General features: G+C 36.3%; 1 protein-coding gene across 3 annotated transcripts in view; it reads right to left on the reverse strand.

The window, feature by feature from the left end:
* Positions 1–19,545, reverse strand: part of vstm2la (V-set and transmembrane domain containing 2 like a) — a 45,126-nt gene extending 25,581 nt beyond the window's left edge. The window contains exons 1-2 of one of the 3 annotated variants that reach the window (XM_039674436.2): positions 19,232–19,308; positions 14,188–14,252 (exon numbers count right to left, since the gene is read on the reverse strand). In XM_039674436.2, coding sequence (XP_039530370.2) covers positions 14,188–14,245 — 58 coding nt within the window. In that variant the 5' untranslated portion in view covers positions 14,246–14,252; positions 19,232–19,308. Of the gene's footprint in view, positions 1–10,873; positions 11,949–14,187; positions 14,253–19,231 lie in introns of those variants that run through there. The other 2 variants (XM_039674437.2, XM_039674440.2) reach the window with 2 other exon arrangements.
* Between the last annotated feature and the right edge of the window lie 1,757 nt (positions 19,546–21,302).

The following is a 21,302-nucleotide window of genomic DNA, read 5'->3' on the forward strand; positions in this document are numbered from 1 at the left end:
CACACACACTATATATGTATATATATATATACACTGTATGTATACTGTGTATATAAATGAAGAGTTCAGATGCAAAAGCCTCTAAATGCCATTTGAAATTTTCTTCTAAAATGACCATTTTTATCAAACTTGTATATTTAAGTTCAGTAATTTCACTTAAATGACAATTAATAGGTAATCTTCATTGCCATTTAAGTGAAATTACTGAACTTAAATGTACAAGCTTGATAAAAATGATAATTTTAGAAGAAAATTTCAAATGGCACTTAGAGGCTTTTGCATCTGAACTCTTCAAATATATATATATATATATATATATATATATATATATATATATACATACACAGTATATATATATATAAAACATCATTTTTCTCAGTAAATATATACCTAGCATGCGACTAGTTTCTCCATACAGGAGGCGTCGTGAAGCTGTCATTACCAACAAAGGCTTTTGTACAAAGTATTAAATAAATATCAGTAGTGTGTTCAATACTTTTTTCCCATTTCACATTATTACACCAACATCTGCTAAACATTTCATGGCAATAGCACCTTTAGAAATATATTTACTCAGAACAATGGTGATGTGTTCAATACTTTTTTATTTAACCCGCTGTATATAAATATCAAATATATAATTCTTTTCATTATATTCTGAGTTTCTGAATGATCTTTAAAGTGGCCCTGTTACTGATATTAAGATGCATTTAAGTTGATCGGATTTAGTGTATGACCCTAAATACAGGTGCAAACGGGCTCTAAAACGCTTTGTCCACGTTCCACCACTTCCAGAGGTTGTTGAAAACGCATTGGTCTGGAAATGTGTTCGAAGAGCCACAAAAGACCGTCTACTGGCCTAATGAGTGAACATTATGGGAAGAGCTCTAGCTAGACGGGACCTCTAGCCATTTCTTCGCTGATTTTCACTTTTGTTGTCGCATGTTTTCTCATCAGCGCCCCCTACAGTTGTGCGGCGTATATTACACAACACTGTCTTAAAAAACTCACTTGTGGCGCCTTCCTCCCACTTTCTAACGCTACTAATCCGCATTTGTTATTATCGGAGCCGGCCAACTCTATCGTGTGGAGCTGTGTCTCGCGAGTGGGTAATATATCATACACAGTAACATAGAATTATGTTGAATTGCCATAAAGCAGCTTGTGTTTCTCGCTCGTTCACGCTTCTCACAAGACTTCTATTTCCAACATACTGGGACGTTAGTCCTCACGTCGCAAGGTTGGTTTTCAGCCTGGGGACGCTGGGGAAAGCCACCAACAGGTTATTGAACCATCCAAATGATTTCGAAATGGTTTTATTAAGTTGAAATAGTTGCCAAGTGCCCCTTTATAATTTGTCGACTGGCAACTAGGGCTGGGTATTGAGACAAATTTCACAATTCGATTCGATTTCGATTCAATATCGATTATTTTGGATATCAGTTCCAATAAATGACCATTTTTCTCAAGGGAATCAAATCTCTTAAATGCTGTAAACTATGGGAGTCTAGTTGTAGCCAATAGGCTTCATTAGCCTAATATGAAGGTATGGTTGCGTTCGGCATGGTCTCGCGGTCATCAACTTAAGCTGATGCTTTGTGTGTTTTCGTCGTATCCAAGGGCGTTCATATGTAAATTGTAAAAACGTCTTTTGTCCATCGAAAGATCTGGAGAAAATAAATGCATTAACCCACCCATAGAGCCTCCCCTTGGAGAAATCAGGACAGAAGTGTGTAAAAGTGGACAAAAGAGGCGGATTAAAACACCAGGTGTAAACAGAAAAATGTCTTGTGATCAAAACGACCAAAATGCATCTTAACACCAGTCAAATGAGACCAAACACATTTTCAATGCTGAAGTAAAATCAAAGATAATGTTTGAGTTGAATGAACACATCTCCCATCTCCCTGCCCACCAGAGAAAACCCACTGGAGAGCATCCAGCCACCCACAGAAGACTGATAGTGATCAGAGCATGGGCTGTGTTTACAGATATCTGCGCTTCAGGTCTAATCTCCTTATCAACACATGAAGACAGAGGCCCGGCGGGCCCGACACATTCATGAACATCATGCATTCAGCACATTTAAACCTGATTCTACACAACGGCATGCAAATGTTAGGATTTTGTTTGCACACGGATAATGTTTGCATTGCATAAGTCCGTCAGTATTACTATTGCTCATACTTAGAAGCTAGAATTTAAAGTGTTAAAGTGCAGCATTTGTGCTCCAAACATTACTGATTCCTCAAATTATACAACATTCATTGAAGAAGAAACACAGGTCATATCTAGAAAACAAAACGACCCAGAACACCATGGAAAAATGCACAAAAAAATCACTCAGAACACCTTAGCAACTGCATAGCAAAGCCCTGGCAACCAGCCAGCACACCCTAAAGAACAGAGAAACAACCCCACCTTAGCAACGCTCTAACAACCACCCATACCTATCCTACCCTGGCAACTGCATAGCAGGAATGCAAGAACCGAACCCTTAGCAACCACATGGCAACACCCTAGCAACAACCCAGAACACCATAGAAACCACATAGCAGTAATGCAAGCACCCACAATCGCAACTACATTGCAACGCTCTTAAAACCACCTAGCGACAACGACACCCTAGCAACTGCATAGCAGATATGCACGCATACTTACAGAACACAATAGCAACCACACAGCAACACTGACAAGCCAATCAGAACACTCTAGAAACCACCTAGCAACCACCCAATACACCTTAGTAACGCCCTGGCAACTAACCAGAACACCCTAGAAACCACCCCACACCATATCAACTGCATAAGAGGAATAACAACAACAAAAAAACGTATGAAAACTCATAGAAACACCCTAGCAACCAGCCAGCACACCCTATTGATGTTCATGGGCTCACACGGCAGCACTTACATAAACCAAAATTTACAGTTTTATTTCTATATTTTGAAGGTTTTTACTGAGGGGTTGGTTAATAGATCATTCATTTGATTTTATACAAAACATTATTTCTAAAAACATTGTGACAGTCTGTTTGTTGACAGTATTTTCTGATTTATGCGGTAAAAAAGAGATTCAAAATCCTCTCAGTAAAAACCTTCAACTCTGATATGTCAACAAAACTAATAAGTAACACATCAATGAACCACAGTGTCTAAATGAAAACATATGGACTACTAGTAATTTAAATGAGACCCATTTTCTTAAAAAAAAACAATAAAAATCTAGATGCTTGCTACTTTATTTATATTTAATGTAAATTAAGCTGGTGATTAATAAGCATTTTTGCTGACAGATCTAATGATGACAAACAGACATACCGTAACTAAAAATGAGACTTAAATAAAAATAAATGGCCTAAATAGCAATATTTATACACCAAAAAACTAATAAAATGACAAAAGCACACAACCAAATTACTAACTAAAATAAACTTGAAAACTAAAAATATAAAAAGCTTATTCAAAATATTAATAAAACTAAATTAACACTTACACACACATTCATGAACAATTCATTGACTCATCCTATTTTTATCCACGAGGTAATTAATTCCCAAGACCTAAAATCTCTGAGGCTTCCTATTAAGAGTGTGGACACATTAGGGTTTGGCTGAATCCACACCGTAAGCATCCTGGACCGTGAGTTTCCCTCAGAAACGCCACAGCTGGGCTCGTCTCCGGAGGATTAGTTAACAGTCTCTCTGCACCAGCACCTGAGGATCAACACAGGCCTTTTGGAGAACATGCAGTCCAGGGAGTTGAACACAGCGGGTCGAGTTTCTGTTCCCGCTCTCGGCCCGTTCAGCGTGACACTGACAAACGACACGGCGCAGGTGGACATGAGCAACCTTCCCATGAACACAACAAAACCAGACAGATGCTGCCGCACCAATAACCACGCCAGAGAGAGAGAGACTTTGGCTGCATCCGAAATCACATATACACTCTCAGAAAAAAAGGTACAAAAGCTGTCACTGGGGCTGTACCTTTTCAAAAGGTACACTTTTTTATCCAAAGGCTACATATTGGTACCTTAGTGGAACATATTAGCACCTAAAATGTACATATTAGCTCATGAAAATGACATATTAGCACCTAAAATGTACATATTATCACCTAAAATGTACATATTACCACCTAAAACTGACATATTACCACCTAAAATGGACATATTAACACCTAAAATAGACATATTAGCTCATGAAATGCACATTAGCACCTAAAATGTACATATTAGCACCTAAAATGTACACATTAACACTTAAAATGTACATATTAGGACCTAAAATGTGCATATTATCACATAAAATGTACATATTAGCACCTCAAATGTACTTATTAGCACCTAAAATGTAAATATTAGCACCTAAAATGTACACATTAACACTTAAAATGTACATATTAGCACCTAAAATGTACATATTAGCACCTCAAATGTACATATCAGCACCTGAAATGGACAAAAGTTTACCTTTTGAAAAGGTACAGCCCCAGAGACAGCTTTTGTACCTTTTTTTCTTAGAGTGTACTTCCTTACTACACAGTCTGTGAAAAACAGTATGTGACAAAAGAAAAAAGACCAAATTCACAGTACTCTACTTCCAGTGAGATTCTGTAAATTAAGTAAATGTAATTCGTTTAAGTAGCTTTTTTGAGTATCTGTAAGTATTTAAATTCGGGAGACTTCTACTTTAACTACATTTCAAAGTCAAATATCTTACTTTTTACTCTACTACATTTTCAAAATCAGTCGTTCCTTTTTATTTACGAGTGGATAAAAACGTAACTGGTCAAACGAGCCACCAATCACAGTACAGCGTACGTGCTTTATTTTGAACTAAGTGCGAACCAGGAGTGCGTTTCCCGACAGCATCGTTAGTCAACTATGGTCACAAGTTGGTCGCAATTTCCATTGAACTCTATTGGTAACGACGGAACTTGCGACCATAGTTGGCTAACGATGCATCGCAAGTTCCGTCGTTATCAGCATAGTTCAACGAGTCGGTGTTTCCCGAAACAAACGTTCCAACGAACATTCGCAAACTGCATCGCAAAGTTGTGTGGTTTGAACGACAGCTCTCGACCTGTGGTTAGAGGCAAAGTTTCACATGTTTTCATGACATTTGGACTAAACTAAAAATATAAAAAGCCAATCAAAATATTAATACAACTAAAATAACTCTGACACACACACACACACTAAATCCTAAATATTTTGAAAAGAACATTACCTTTTCCATATAATCTTGCCTTGACGTTCCAGTAAATGATGACAGAATTTAAATATTTAGGTGACTGTCTCTTTAAAAACAAACTTATGCGTGTACGCTTTTACAATTGCAAAAAATAAAAAATAAAAACCTTTAGATAAATTCTCTTTATATAAAGCCTTTGAATAAAGGCTTAAGTACTGAATCCCTCAGTAGTGGTGTGCAAATTAGACTTAATTATTTCAAATCTTCCCAGCGCGAGAGTGACACAAGAACATTAGTGTAGCGCGAGTCTTTGAAAGCACTCGGCCTGTGCGACAGCAAGACAAAAGCGGAGAGGGGAGAATGAATTGGCCATGCCGTATTAAGAAGAATAACAGCAAAGGAAAGTGTGTCACTTTCAATATTCAGCCACACACCGGGAGAGACTGCATCTCTCAGAAACATCACACACACACACCGTCGACACATGAGAGCTTCATTACAACTGACTTCACTAATGGAGTGTGTAAAATGGGCTCACTTTTCATGAATGAGTGACAGTTTGGAAATGCATTCCCTGGATAAATGATGTTATTTTATCTGAAAAAAACTAAAATTACACGTGAGTTAAAGTTCGACTGTATAGTCAATAACGTTATCCCTTAAAACTCAGAAAAATTACATATTTAAACATTTTTTTCTTCATGCCTGATTGTAACTCAACACCCTTGCCTCATTTAGTATCCGCGGTTCTATGAATATTCAAATGAGCCCCGCCTCCACTCACTCCTTTAGCTCAGAGATCCACTGGTTGTCAATCACACGTTGATCTGATTGGTTACAAGGTCGTTTGTGACGTCAGCGATTTCAAACGTGTTTTTGAGACTGATTGCAGTACCAGTTTTGGCCACAATCTTACATACAGCTCCTTTAAAAGAAAAAGAAAAATCAATTCTGAACTGCAGAAACGAGTCGTCAGTAATTCCAGTCTCACTTACTGTTACAAACCTGCGTAATAATGCAACAAATGTTTTGTCCTGTTGATCCTGTCATTGCACTTAATTAACTACAAATTGATCAGTTTACAAAGAAGCATCAAATTAAATAAAAATGAATGGATTCAATTAGTCACGATTAATCACATCCAAAAAAAAGTTTGTGTTTACATAATATATGTGTGTGTACTGTGTATAACTTTTACGGTTTTCCCATGGTTTTGACGTCTCGGTTCAGTTTAGAAAGCTAAAATTGCTTTTTTTTTTTTTTTAAAACAGTGGTTTAATGAAAAAATTGAACCTGCGCGCTGCTGCTTTGGTGTTTGGTACGCAATGAGAGTATCGCGATTCGAATCATGAGTTCTGTATCGCGTTTTTTCGGTTAGTTTTGAATAACGTTACACTCCTAATAGTTATACATAATTTATATTATATATAAATATTTTATATATAAAGAAAGACAATTCTAAAATATACACATGCATGTGTGTATTTAGGCTATACAAAATGATTACACACATATATCATGTAAACACAAACTTTTATTTTGGATGCAATTAATCGTTGCCCAGAACTAATTTAAACATAAAGAAATTCCTCAATATGCCATTATGGATATTACCCCAACAAATGCCATATTTTACACCTTCGCAGCATTTTTAGGGGTAATATCCATAATGGGATATTGAGCAACTTCTTTATATTGCCATAAATTTGGCTTTATATTGCCAAAAAACGCCATATTTTACACCTTCACAGCATTTTTTGTGGTAATATCCATAATGGGATATTGAGAAATTTCTATATATTGCCATAAATTTGACTTTATATTCCCAAAAAATAGCATATTCACAGCATTTTTTCCCCAACAAATCCATTTCTAACATCACCAAAAACGGACATAACTTAGTTTTAGATGAGTGTTTTGCTAAATAAGTTCGTACTGTCCCTTTAAATCCGTGTGAATTGTGCTTTAAACAGTCAGGGGTGAATCTCAGGGATGGTTGGGCTTGTAAACATGTCTTGTTGCGATGACAGCATCGTTCTCGTGTCGACAGACCTGTCAGTGACCGTTCACTAGCGCCTGGACGACAGCGCTTCACGAGCGACTGCCTCAGCCCTCGGGCGGCTCCGATCCGTTCACATTTCTCTCATGCAACGCCTCATAAAGCACAATCTATAGTGTAATGTCATGGGACAAGTACCAAGACAAAGAGAGACGAGCACATCTCCAGCCCCGCGGCCACACCAGACGCGCTGTGTTTCACAGACAAACCAGCTGATAATAACCAGTCATAGTACCAATAAAACACATTTCCATTACGCGCTTTGTGCTCTGTGTGGATCTAAAGCACTTCATTGTTGTTTATGATCACACTTTTCTTCCGTTTTCACCTCAACATTGCGTGTTTTAACACATAAATGATCAGAAATTGCTGTTATGGATCATAAAGCATGACTGTAAATAATATATTATACATTTCTGGTACATCTGGCAGCGGGAAAGAGTAATAAAACATGCTGGTTCCCAAAATACACTTTATTTTACGGTGTCCGTGTTACAGTGGAATTTATAATAATAATAATAATCTTTATTTTATATAGTGCCTTTAAAAGTAGCATCTCGAAGCACTTTATATAAAAATAATGAGGTTAAAAGACACAGGCAGAATAAAACACTTTAAAAGATAACTGCGACTTTATATCTCACATTTGCGAGTTTATATCACGCAATTCTGACTTTATGTCACACGATTAAAAAGTCGCAATTACCTTTTTTATTTTTTATTCTATGGCGGAAACAAGCTTCAATAGTAGTTATACATTATTCACGGTTTTCCCACGGTTTTGACGTCTCGGTTCAGTTTAGAAAGATAAAATTGCTTTTTTTTTTAAACAGTGGTTTAATGAAAAAATTTAATCTGCCTGAAAAGACACAGGCAGAATAAAAAAAAAAAGAATAAAAAAAGTAATTATACATTTATGTACTGCGTAATATTAATAAACAACATGCACTTGCTCTATAGAGATTATGGTTAGGATCCTAACCATAACCCGTAATGGTTAGGATTAGGGTTAATTGCATGTAATTAAAAACAATTACTTTAGTAACTACATCTGTAACATAGCACTGTAAAATAAAGTTTTACACTTCAATTGAACACTTGAATTGAAGCCTGTTTATATAATTCATCATAAAAAACTGTATTATCAATTGAAATAAACTGAAACTGAAATAAAATATACATTTTACACTTAAATGTAAAAAGTACTCAAATGAAAATTAAATTTAAATGGAAAATACATAAGTTGAAGTGCTAATATTACTAAAACTAAACATTACATAAAAATAAAGATAACTAGAAATATTAGCTAACTAGAAGTAAAATAATAATAAATAAACTAAAACTAGTAGAAATGACAAAAACTGAAAATATATAACTAAAATGAAAATACAAAACAAAAGCTTTAATAATAATACTATATTAATAACACTGACTATATCACAAGAAATGGTTCTATTTAGAACCAGAAATGGTTCCATCCCCCGCTTCATAAATGGAACTCCAAAATGGTTCTATATAGAACCATTTTTTGGGTAAAAGGTTCTATTGGCCAAGTACGGAACCCCAGGGTTCTATATAGAATTCAGAGGAACCCTTTTTTTACGGGTGTATAGCACCTTTTAGGGGTTCCAAATACGTAGCGCTGATAGAACCTTTTAAGGTTCTATATAGAACCTTTTCTTCTAAGAGTGATATATCATGTAATCAAGCGCATTTCATTTTAAAAGTGTAACCATGAATAGGTAAATATGTTCATGTGTTTGCATTAATCCACTTATTATGAAAAGATACAGCGGCTTCATGTTGACGTGTTATTAAAGTCCCCCCAAATACGTTCATAATGGTGATGGGTGCAGGAAATGATGTCAGAAATCACACACACTCAAACTAGTACTAGTTATGATCAAACGAGACAGCGAGAGATAAAGTGTGTGTGATTGTCACAGTGACATTCAGGACAAATGGCTGTCCTACATTCATCAGGCCTGTAAACACACACACACACACACACGAGCATGTGGGATATCTCTTGTGCTGGCCATCACTTGCGCCGCTCACACAATTCTGCTTCAAATGAGTGTGTGTGTAGCTTAACGCATTCAACATGCACATATATGATGGAGAAGCCAGAGAAACACACACACACACACACACTGGAGAATCATTAGTATGAGGAGAGAGGAGAGGGGCAGAGAGATGAATTATTTAACGCAACGGCAATGAAATGAATAAACAAACAGATGAAGCGAGAGATGGCAGCGCCCCCACTACACCCCCGCCTGACAACAAACATCTCCCTGCTACCGTACACACACACACACACACTCTTACCAACACAGTCTAGAGTATATTGACAGAATCTGATGCACATCACGGGAAGAAACCACTGTCCAGTTTTTATAATGTGATCGCAGGTTATTTTCATTTATGTGCTATACGTGCAGTCGGTTTAACATTCAACACGTTCATTGAATTAATTAGTTATGGGGAAAAAATAATGTGTTAAAATAATTAACGCACTCGCCCCCCATGTAGTTCATCTTACACTTCGTACAGTTGATTGGTGACGAACATGAAGCAGAGCAACAGCTCACTGTGTGTGTGAACCTATTTAAAACATGATTAACACCGTTCCAACGACCCTAAAATTCGAGATATAAGGGCAAAAATGCCCCTGTATGAATTTTTGTCACATATTTGTATCATATATGATCAAGCAATGTAGCACGACTGCCGTTTATGTTCCTAGTGAAAATGTGATGTGGATTTTATACAACGGTTCAATAAATAAATGGTTAATATTGTGCTTTATTTATACTGTCTGTTTTAGTTCGATTTTGCCAAAGAAAATTGTACCTATAAAGCTCTGTTTGTTTGACCGATTCAATCGGGCGAACCAATGATTCAGTCACTCGTTCAAAAAGAGAGCCATTTCCATCATTCCTGAATGAATCAGCCATTTAAACGAATCGAATCAACGAACGATTCAATGACTTGTTCATAAAGAGATCCATTTACATCATTCCTGAATGAATCCGCTGTTTAAACGAATTGATGAATGAATGATTAATTGACTTATTAATAAAGAGAGCCATTTACATCATTCCTGAATGAAATAGCTGTTTAAGCAAATCAAATCAATTATTGATTCAATGACTCGTTCATAAAGAGAACCATTTGCATCATTCCTGAAATGAATCAGCCGTTTAAACAAATTGATGAATTAATGATTCAATGACTCGTTCATAAAGAGAGCCATTTACATAATTCCTGAATGAATCAGCCGTTTAAACAAATCGAATCAACAAACAATTCAATGAGTCGTTCATAAAGAGAACCATTTACATAATTCCTGAATGAATCAGACGTTTAAACGAATCAAATCAATGAATGATTCAATGACTTTAGACATTTACCGCCACCTACTGGCAGCTTTAGTCTCTTATTTAGAGTAGCCTATTGCTTCTTTAAAAAAAATAATTTCATATATTCTTTCCGTATTAATAAAACATTTACAGTATGGTCATCATTTATTCCCCCTCATGGTCATTGGAGCCTGAAAGTTTGTGTAATAAATTCTATGTTGAATCAAAATGTTTTTTCTTTTTTCTACTTACTGTAATCTCTCTTTGATGCTTTTCGCATTTAACACTAAAGGAATCAACACAAACGTAGACCGCTTTCATCAGGTCGGCTGCCTTCTTTAGGCCAAAATCAGGCCACATGTGTCCGTCACAGATAAGCCAATCCCAGAATGCACTGCAAAATACTCCTCTGTGGAAGAAATACATAAGATTGTTGACAGAGTCGAGGGAAATTGTAGTTATAATTCATTCAGTGCTGAAAAGTCAAATAAAAATAGTTTATCCATACTGTGAAATTCAAATGCAACTTCAAGAGTGTGTGAAGTTTTCAAAAGTGTAGTTTTCCATGTGTGTAAGGATGCAGTATATAGCAGATGCTGAATAACAACACTTCTGTTTTAATGACAGGGACTCTGAAATAACTGAAATAACCGTTCGTTTCGCTAGATAAGACCCTTATTCATCGTCTGGTGTCGTTTAAAGCCCTTTAAAGCTGCACTGAAACTCTCATTTGGACCTTAAAGCGTTTGGACCCCATTGAAGTCCATTATATGGAGAAAATCCTGGAATGTTTTCATCAGACTGGCCGCAGTCAGACTGGGTTTTGTGGTTTTGGGGAAGCGTCAGTGGTGTTTGGACAGAGCTTAGGTAACTTGGCTGAGCGAGTGAATCTTGGGTTGTAAACACAGCTAATTAAACAGGGTTATTTAACATTTTGCGTCTTCATTTGTGTCTCAATCGAGTCCCAACACGCTCCTCAATTAACCTGAACGTCTAAATGCCACGGGATCGTCTTCATCCTCGCTGCTGTTTCCTGTGGATTCAGCACTCGAAGGCAAACAAAGACCAGCGCTGACGAGAAAGACGTGTTGGAGTGTGTGTGTGTGTGTGTGTGTGTGTGAGATCTGTTTGGAAAGGACATGGAGTTGAATCACTCATCTCTCTCGATGCCAACGGCTCCCCGGGAGATGTGCGACGGCCAGCCTGGCAGAAACGTGTCTAATGTGAGATAAGGTGGCACTCAAACCGAGAATAACTCAGCGCTCGCTCTTTGCTCTTCACATCAAGGCAGGAGGGGAAGATGGCGGTCACAAAGAGAAGAAAGAAAGACTGAAACACAAGCCGCTTGAGAGGGAGAGAGAGAGAGAGAGGGAGTTGCTCACACAATGTGAGAGAGAAAGAAAGAAAGAAAGAAAGAAAGAAAGAAAGAAAGAAAGAAAGAAAGAAAGAAAGAAAGAAAGAAAGAAAGAAAGAAAGAAAGAAAGAAAGAAAGAAAGAAAGAAAGAAAGAAAGAAAGAAAAACAGATAAACAAAAAGATGTGTATTTTACTATTTATTATAATCTTTATATACACATTAAAACATATATAAAATAAATGGTATAAGATATACTGTATATAAATGAATTAAGTAAAACAAATTATATTTGATACACTATATATAAATAAATATAATAAATGTTATATGATATACTATATATAAATAAATATAATGCATTATATAGGATATACTGTATACAAATAAATAAATATTATATACAAACATTAAACAATTAATTATATTGTATACTGTAAAAAATATTGTTGGTTTAACTTAAAAAATGAAGTAACGTGGTTGCCTTAAAATTTTAAGTTCATTGAAATGGGAAAAACTGAGTTAATACAATGAAGGAGATTGATTTAATCATCAGAAACTCAAAATATTATGTTATCTGAACTACATGATTTGACAAAAGAAAACATTTTGTGATTACAAATCATGAAAATATATTTTTACAGTGCAATTAATACATTTATTCTATATCTAATTCTTTCTCTATTTCTTTTTTTCCTTGTTTTATATATTTTATATATTTCAGCGATGGTGCTTTAACTGTGAGACAGTCTCCACGATTAATTAAAATTAATGAAATTTTGATAATACAGCATGTTAAAAAGATAAAAAATAATGATATGCTACACACACACACACACACACACACACACACACACACACACATACATATAACTGAATTGCACTCAGCCGACTTTGAGAGAGGCAAACTTTCCTTCAGATCGATTGTATTTTGATTAGATCTCAATCATCTAGAGAGTTCATTTACACACAATCTAGATCATAAACACGGCAAAACATCTGCTGAATGCGTTACTCCGACAGGGAATGTTTCAGCTTCACACTACAGACGAGCAACGGCTGTAACAATGACATCGGCCAGATGTAAATGTGCTCGATTAATACATGTGGAACAGACAGACAGAGAGAGAGACATTTATAGATTACAGAGAGAGAGAGAGAGAGAGAGAGAGAGAGAGAGAGAGACATTTATAGATTAGAGAGAGAGAGAGAGATTTATAGATTATAGAGAGAGAGAGGGACATTTATAGATTATAGAAAAGAGAGAGAGACATTTACAGATTAGAGAGAGAGAGAGAGAGAGAGAGAGAGACTTTCTGTCACAATGTTAACGGATTGATTCTGTTTAAGTGATGTAAATGAGTGTCTCTTCAGACTGTCTGAGTTTTAAGCACAACACAAAGACGTCAAGAGCAGAGCGGGAAAATCAACTTCGCAATCCTCGCACAACATGCGGACTAACGCATCAAGATCCCTGCTCAATCCAGTCTCATCGTTACAAAGAGGTTTATTTTACAGCCAAATTCAGATGCAACGTCTTCATCAAAACTAGTCCTGTTCAAAACTGACCAATTAAGCTGCCCATCTAATAAATTTTTACGTATAATCATTTCACCACCAGCTAAATGCACAACTGTGTCTATATTCGATTATAAGCGATTTCGGATGAAGCCCATGTATATATATGCTATGGAAAAGGCAATCCCAGAATGCATTGCAACATGAACAGTGAAAACCAATCATATTAGAATGATACAAGCCATTAGTGAGCAGAAAACAAAACAAATATGCAAATTAACAAATGAAATTGCATGTGTAAAAATAAAAATAGGTTGAGTTGGTCATGTGACTCAAGAGCTCCACTATGATTGGCTGAGCTCTATAAAAAAGTGCTTGTTGTCAAATTAAAGCAGTTTCATAGGCCAGGTAAACTTACCCAATAATTGTGTGGGTTGCTTATTAGAGCAGCATATCATTAGCTTAGCAACATGCCAACTTCAAACTGTGTGTAATCAATGGTGAGCGCTAGGCAAGGAGAGAGAGAGAGCGAGAGAGCTAACGAGCTGCTGCCAATAAACAACCCTTCAAATCACTCACTCATGAGCTGTCGTATAGTTAGGATACCACCTATGTAGGCTGCTCACTACAATCACTCTAGTGCACTGAAATGGCCTCCATGTAAAAATGCCCATGACATCACTACATTCACTTACCAGAAATTTTAGACGTTTTCTTCACTCTCAACCCATCGGAAATGGAGGATGAGCACATGATGACACTAAACCAAGATGATGGACAAAATCATATTAGAAGAATCATACAGGGAGAATGAGAGACTAAAAAACATTTAATGAGAGAATATATGCAAATTAAATTAAATATTATAGATAGTCATGTGACTTAGAGCTTCAGACTGATTGGCTGAGCTCTAAAAAAAATGTTTACTGTCACATTAAATGCTGTTATTTTACATGATAGACCCTAAAATGCTGCCAGAAGCTAGTCAATATGAAATGGATATTATGACACTATAATATACCTCAAAAACACACACACACACACACACTTATATTGTGAGACAATAAGTTAAGCTCCATAATAATTTACATGCCCATGTTCTACACACAAATCTTGCTAGAAGACTTGTTTTTTTTTCCCAGAGGTAAATTGTGTGCAATCTGTAAAATCGCCTCGAGTTACTCGGACGTATTGAACGCAGTCACACACACACACACACACACACACACACACGGAAACACTGAACGAGCACCGAAACCGCTCACGAGAAGAAGAAAAACCAGCCAGAGCGGCAAGTGTTGTCAGTGGCCATTGTTTTGAGTGATGGCTGGAGAAATGAAGTGTGTGTGTGTGTGTCCTCATGAACACATCACCACTGATGCTTATTAGTGTTCACAGACTGCAGATGTTTCTTCAGAGTAAACAAACCAGTCACCAACTTGTTAAAAACACTAATGGACATGAACTCCAGATGTTTAACTCACACACGCACAGGCCAGATATATATATATATATATATAAACAATTGTGACGTAGAAGACTGCACCTGACACACAATACTACACAAAGACATCATACATTAAAAATTGAGGGTAAATCTCATAAAACTTGGCAAAAATTCTCAGGGTCATATTTCATGCCAAAAAAAGAAAAGAAAATATATATATTATTACGATTTTCCACACCCCTCTCAAACTGTGAGGTAATAAAAAAAAATTAATATCTCATTTATATTTGATAAGCACGTTTGTAGTACACATTAGACATTAGTGTGGTATTTGCTTCACTAAATTTAACTAAATTTTAAATTTAGTTTAAAGAAATAATAATAGAGCCAGATAACATGATTCACTTATTATAAAACAAGTATTTGTCTATATATATATATATAATATATATATTAATAGTTGAAAAAAGGCTTCATTTTTATGCATATATATGGTTTTCTTCTGATTTTGGAGTGAAATATGGCCTAAAATTTTTTTTTAGTATTTCAGTTACAGCAAACCGGCTTTAAAAGCAAAAGATCGCAAAGTGTCTCCAAAGCCATGTCTCCTTCAAAACACATGAACACACCCACACACACACACAGCAGAGACCGCGTTAAACTACCTCATGTCTCAAAGCACATAAGATTACAGTAATAATGAACACGAGCACCTTAAAGAGCTCTGGCCTGACTCTCATGCATTTTGAGTAGGATTAGTTCACTTAAAAAAACTTTTGCTGATAATTTACTCACCCCCACATCATCCAAGATGTCGACTGAAGAAAGAAAGACATGGATATCTTGGATGACATGAGGGTGAGTAAATTATCAGCAAAAGTTTTTTTAAAGTGAACTACTCCTTTAATGTTTAGACCACTTCTATTATTGCTAATTTGCTATCAGGGTGTGAAGAGAGGTTCAAACAGTGTAACAAAGAAGTGTTTATGAAAAACATTGCGTACTCTGCCTTTAAGCTTCTACGAGAAGACGATCTCCAATAGTCCCACAGCTTTTAACAAAATGACTTTCTCCATCCTCGCTGGTCCTTGATCTTCTATAGCACATCACGATCAAGCGCTTCACCCGGACACACACTGAGAGGAGAAACACAACGCTCCACAGAGAATTAGAGGAGCTGAGATGAGTGTGAGCGGTCACTGTGCGACCGCTGAACGGCCGAAGACAAAACACTGATCCCTGACCAGCCTAGAGCTGAAGAAATGACAGTCCAGACAGATTCCCACTGAATACAGGCCTTTGTCCAAGTCAAAACCTGCATTATCCACCTTTACTCTGGAAAAAGTACAAAAAAATTATTAACAAATCCTTTTTGAGGATCTTATGATTCACCAGTCGAACTCTTTGAAAGATCAAGTCTGGAAAACCACGACCAAAAAAATTATAAATAAAGGTAAAATAAGTTAACAACTACATAAATATTCAAGATCAATGCTTAAAGTCTGGAAAAACCGCGAAAAATAAACATAAATCAATAAATAACGTAAAATGAAATTAAATAATAAATAATATTCTAAACAGAATTGATTTGTTTTTATTAAGGATATTATGATTCAAAAGTTAACCTCTCTGAAAGATCAATGGTTAAAGTCTGAAAAAAATAAAATAAAAATCAACAAAATAAAAGAAAATATTCTGAATTTGTAAGAATGTATTATTCACAAATCAAACCCTTTGAAAGATTAATGCTGGAAAACCACAAAATATATAAATAAGCAAAAAGATACAATTAATAAACATAAATATTAATGTAAAATAAATAAATATTCTAAAGAATTTATTAGTTTTTGAGGATTGTTTAACTTTATTATGCTTAAAGTCTGGAAAACCACAATAAAAAATATTAGAATTTAATAAATAGTGTAATATAAATTAAAATAAATGACAAAATAAATAAATAATCTGAAAAATGTATGTTTTTTGAGGATCTTGTGATTCACAGATCATCAATCTTATTCGCCAATCAATAGAAAAGGTCTAAAAGAACACAACAAATAAATAACTTTTCTGATGAACTTTTTTAAGGATCTTAAGATCCACCAAACAAACTTTGAAAAACGATTGCTTAAAATCAACATGAAACCGCATTCACAATCCAAAACAGTGAAACAAAGCAAAGAATGGGACTTGATTTTCATAAGCCGAGGAAGCGTACAAGGTGAATATTGAATTCATGTTGACTACATCTTGAAGACAGGCAGCACTTCAGCCATGATTGAAGACAGTCAAAGACAACCGGATGTTTAGAAACACAGTGTGTGTGTGTGTGTGAATTAAAACTCTATTGGCGTAGAAAATGAGATTCCGCCATTGCTATTCACCTGATGTGTGGTGCTCTGCGGCGAGGTCTGCGCTCTTTGTTTCATTACTGTGAGGTCAGAGGAAAACAGAGGTTTTAAGTTGTTGTTGACATTAATTAAGCCTCGTTACGGCAGGCCACCGCATTCCCAGCGGCAGCGAGACTAACACACAGGTCCTGAACACAAGCACGTTAAGCTGTCCATCACTCCCGAGACGCTGGAACCGGTTCTGTTTTAGATGAAAAATGAACAATAGCACAATCAGGCCGACCTAATTGGGGGAATCTCACCAGAACATGGCCAGTCCGAAGGGAAGAACAATGCATTTTTATTCTGCATTAAGAAAATAGAGTCTATTGTTTTGCACTATGACTATTTTCAAGACAAACAAGCCTTCATGAGTAGAAAACCATAGGAATTAATGGGCCTAAATTCATGTCTACCCATGAACACTTGGGTGAATCAACAAAACAAACAAAAAAATGATCCTAATCTCTCCATTGGAAGGAAACCGTCTTAGTTAAAAACTCTATAAATCCATCCTAAGATCATAGAAAAGTCCAGGCCAGATCCGTTTCCCGATCCCACTATATTGGCCCTCTTAATATTCCTCATGAATATCAGCTCTGATCACATTCTGCCCTTTAATTTCATGGTGAGCGACCCACAATTCAGCGTGTGAACTCTTTCATCAGCATGATGCATGCCTGGGTTCATCAGCACTGCTTTATTCATTGCATTAGTCATCTATTGTTCGTGCAATTCAAAAAAACTTCTTCAATGAATACAGAATAGGCATTTATGAAATATCCATACCATTTCCCAATGCATATATATATAGTTTGAAGGATGTTCAATATCCAGGCACTATGGCTAGAACAAAAAAATAAGAAAAAAAATGTTTCTTTTGCAAATAAGAAATAGGCCTTTAAAAAAAAATCACATGCAACTTAATTTGGCTAAAAAGGAAGACATCTTAAGTTCACTAAAGCAATGCAAAGTAGTTCCGAGGTATATAACCCATAAAACAAGTGATATAACAAAATGAAGGTATGAATATGATAATTATTAAGCAACATCTGATAGGTTAACTACCACCAAATTTCAACCATGTTTTCACAGACCCTAGCCTACTATATCGATAAAATAAACATGAATATGGCAATCATTCAGTAGCCTATAGTTAATGTTAAAGTATCAAAATAAAAAAGTAATAGAATGGAAACATCTTGTTTTAACCATTGCAAATCCGTGTTTTTTGGAGACTATAAATATAATATCACCACTACGACATCATTAAATTGCCTTTAAAACACTGCCTTTGTCATCGTTGGCCCATAATACTTTTTATAAGGTTGAAAAGCCGCAGAATAATATTTCTGGACATAACCATAAAGCTTATATCATGGCTATAAATACAGAAACCATTCAGTACCACAGTAGGATAGATCATCATTTAACACTAGTGAAACAGAACAGCCACAAGACTATGGTTAAAAAGCCACAGAATGGAAACACCGTGTTTTAACTATGATAATAAGCTACCATATTATAGATTAGTCCAATATAGTGGTATTGTTTGAAATACCTTAAAGGACCGTAGTAGTAGCCAATATGATAGACAGTTTCCTACCAAGCAATCACCACCTAACACCAATGATGGCAATAGCACGAGATTCGTTGAAGTTATCCCTTAAAGTGCCATTGTATATAAGGTAATTATCCAGTACCATGATATCACCATCAAATACCATGGTACCACCTGTCAATAACACAGTGCAGTTGTGTGGTCTCGACTGTGTGAGATGAACTGCTCTGCGCATCTCCATCATTGTTCCGTTTGCGCGCGTTTCGGCTTCAAATTACACCCGTTACGAACCTCAAACCCGTGAATCTTCGAGTACAGGACCGGATCGATCCCACAAATCTTACCGTTACTGGAGATGTGGTTCTCCACGTCGTCGCTTCCAGCTTGCCTGAGACTGGCACTAAGTTGGATATAGAGTCCCATACAATGTAAACTCCTCAGGATCACTCCAAACGCGCCCATCACTGCTCCCTGTGAAACACTCTCTCACATCAGGTGAAAATAGACGGCTTTAAGAGATAGATCCAGGTGTGGTGAGTGTTTACTGGTGGATTTTGTCCCGGATGGCAGCGGTAGGAGAGGATGAGAGGAGGCTGTGTGTGTTTGCAGTCGCCCACTGATGCGATTTGATTCTCCACGAAGAGAAACTCCCCGGATCTAACCAACGCGGCGGAGGGATGTAGCACCAGGAGCGGGAGTGCGGCGGCTGTCATTGGGCAATTTCAATCAGGCGGAATAATATTATGAAGAGAATTATAACTGCGAAGCGTCGCGCAAACGGTCAAAGATCAACGGTCATCGCGGGTGGCGGTAAAATTCCGTTTGAAAGTGTTTCTGAGGTAAATTTTACTTATTTTTTTAAATGTAGAGGGTTTATTTCATGAACAAATATGATATTGATAGGCCCAAATAGTTGGCAGCAAAATTAGATTAATGAGCACTTTTTCAGTATCTTGAACTGAATCTTGCCTACTTTTTTATAAACATATTGTGTTTAACAATATGGAATATGAAAGGATAAACATCTCAAACAAGGGTTGTCCAACAAGTATGTTGTTGCGCTCATAATGTTTGAAGGATATTATGTTATTAATATTAATGACTGGCTGATTAACTTAAGTGATCCGTCTGATAAAAGGGATAGTTCACCTAAAAATGAAAATGTCATCATTAACTAACTTTATGTTGTTCCAAGCCTGTATGACTGACTTTAGTTCCTCACAAAAGAAGACAATCTCTATCAATGTTTTTTTGCAGAGGAAAGAAATACAGATTTGAAACGAAATGAGAACGAGTAAATGATTTTTATGTGAACTATTTAAATTCTGCAATTGTGCATATATTTTACAATCATCAAATTGGTATAAATACAGTCAAAAAAATTTATTCAGACACCATGTTTCACTTTTGATATTGTTTTGCTAGTGGGTGCAGGACAGTTCATTTATGTAAGCAAGGTGTCTGACTAAATGTAGTTTGACTGCATGTTAAATGTAACAAATTGAGTTATCATATTACTAATTGAATGAGTAGGAGTAATTGAAAATGAAAAAACATGAACTCTACTCTAGGCCTTTAACCACGCTGAACATGGTGAAGTAAAGCGCATTGTGGAACACAATAATCACAGCGTGCTTTGGATACCAATCAGAAAAGGCATAAACAATTGCATAATATAATGTATTGAACACAGTAAAAGTACTATTACGCTATTCTGAACATAGTCAATGATGTAAAGGCTGTTTAAGCTCGATAATTAATAAAAATATAATACTTACAGAATATTTGGTTGCATAGATACCAAACCTCAAGTAAAAATGCACAGAAAAACAAAATGGATTCATGACATTTAGGGCCCTTTCACACCTACCTTGTTTGGTCCGGACTTTCGGACTTTTCAGTTTGGTCCGAATCAAAATTACAGGTGTGAAACCTCCCCCGGTCCGGACCAAACAGATGAAATTTGGTCAGTAAATAAAAGGTAGTCTCGGGTCCGGAACAAACCGAACAAACGTTTGGTTCGTTCTAGTGTGAAAGCCTTTCTGTATGGTTCGGACTTTCAAACCTTTTACAGGAAGTTCTGATGGTTCCCAAAAAGCCAAAAAACAGAAGGTGACAGGAGAAATGTGCCGTGTAGCACATGGGAGAGACGGTATGGTCTGTTGACATAATAAGAAGTCAACTTAGAGTCTTCTCCTCCTTTCCTGCCGGTGACGATAAAAAGTTTGCACGATGAGGACGTTCACTTGGCGAATTTGAACTAGCCCTGTGTCTAGTTGGTGCTGTAGGTAATTATGCCATAAAAATAACCATATAGTTGCAACAATATGCGTCTGTTCATTCATGTTGTCAGTTACCCAACGAATTGACAACACGCTGACGTCAGACGCACGTCCATTTACAAACCAATCAATA

This window comes from Pimephales promelas, chromosome 20 (genome assembly GCF_988280905.1).
Source record: "Pimephales promelas chromosome 20, fPimPro1.hap1.1, whole genome shotgun sequence".
Lineage (NCBI taxonomy): Eukaryota > Metazoa > Chordata > Actinopteri > Cypriniformes > Leuciscidae > Pimephales > Pimephales promelas.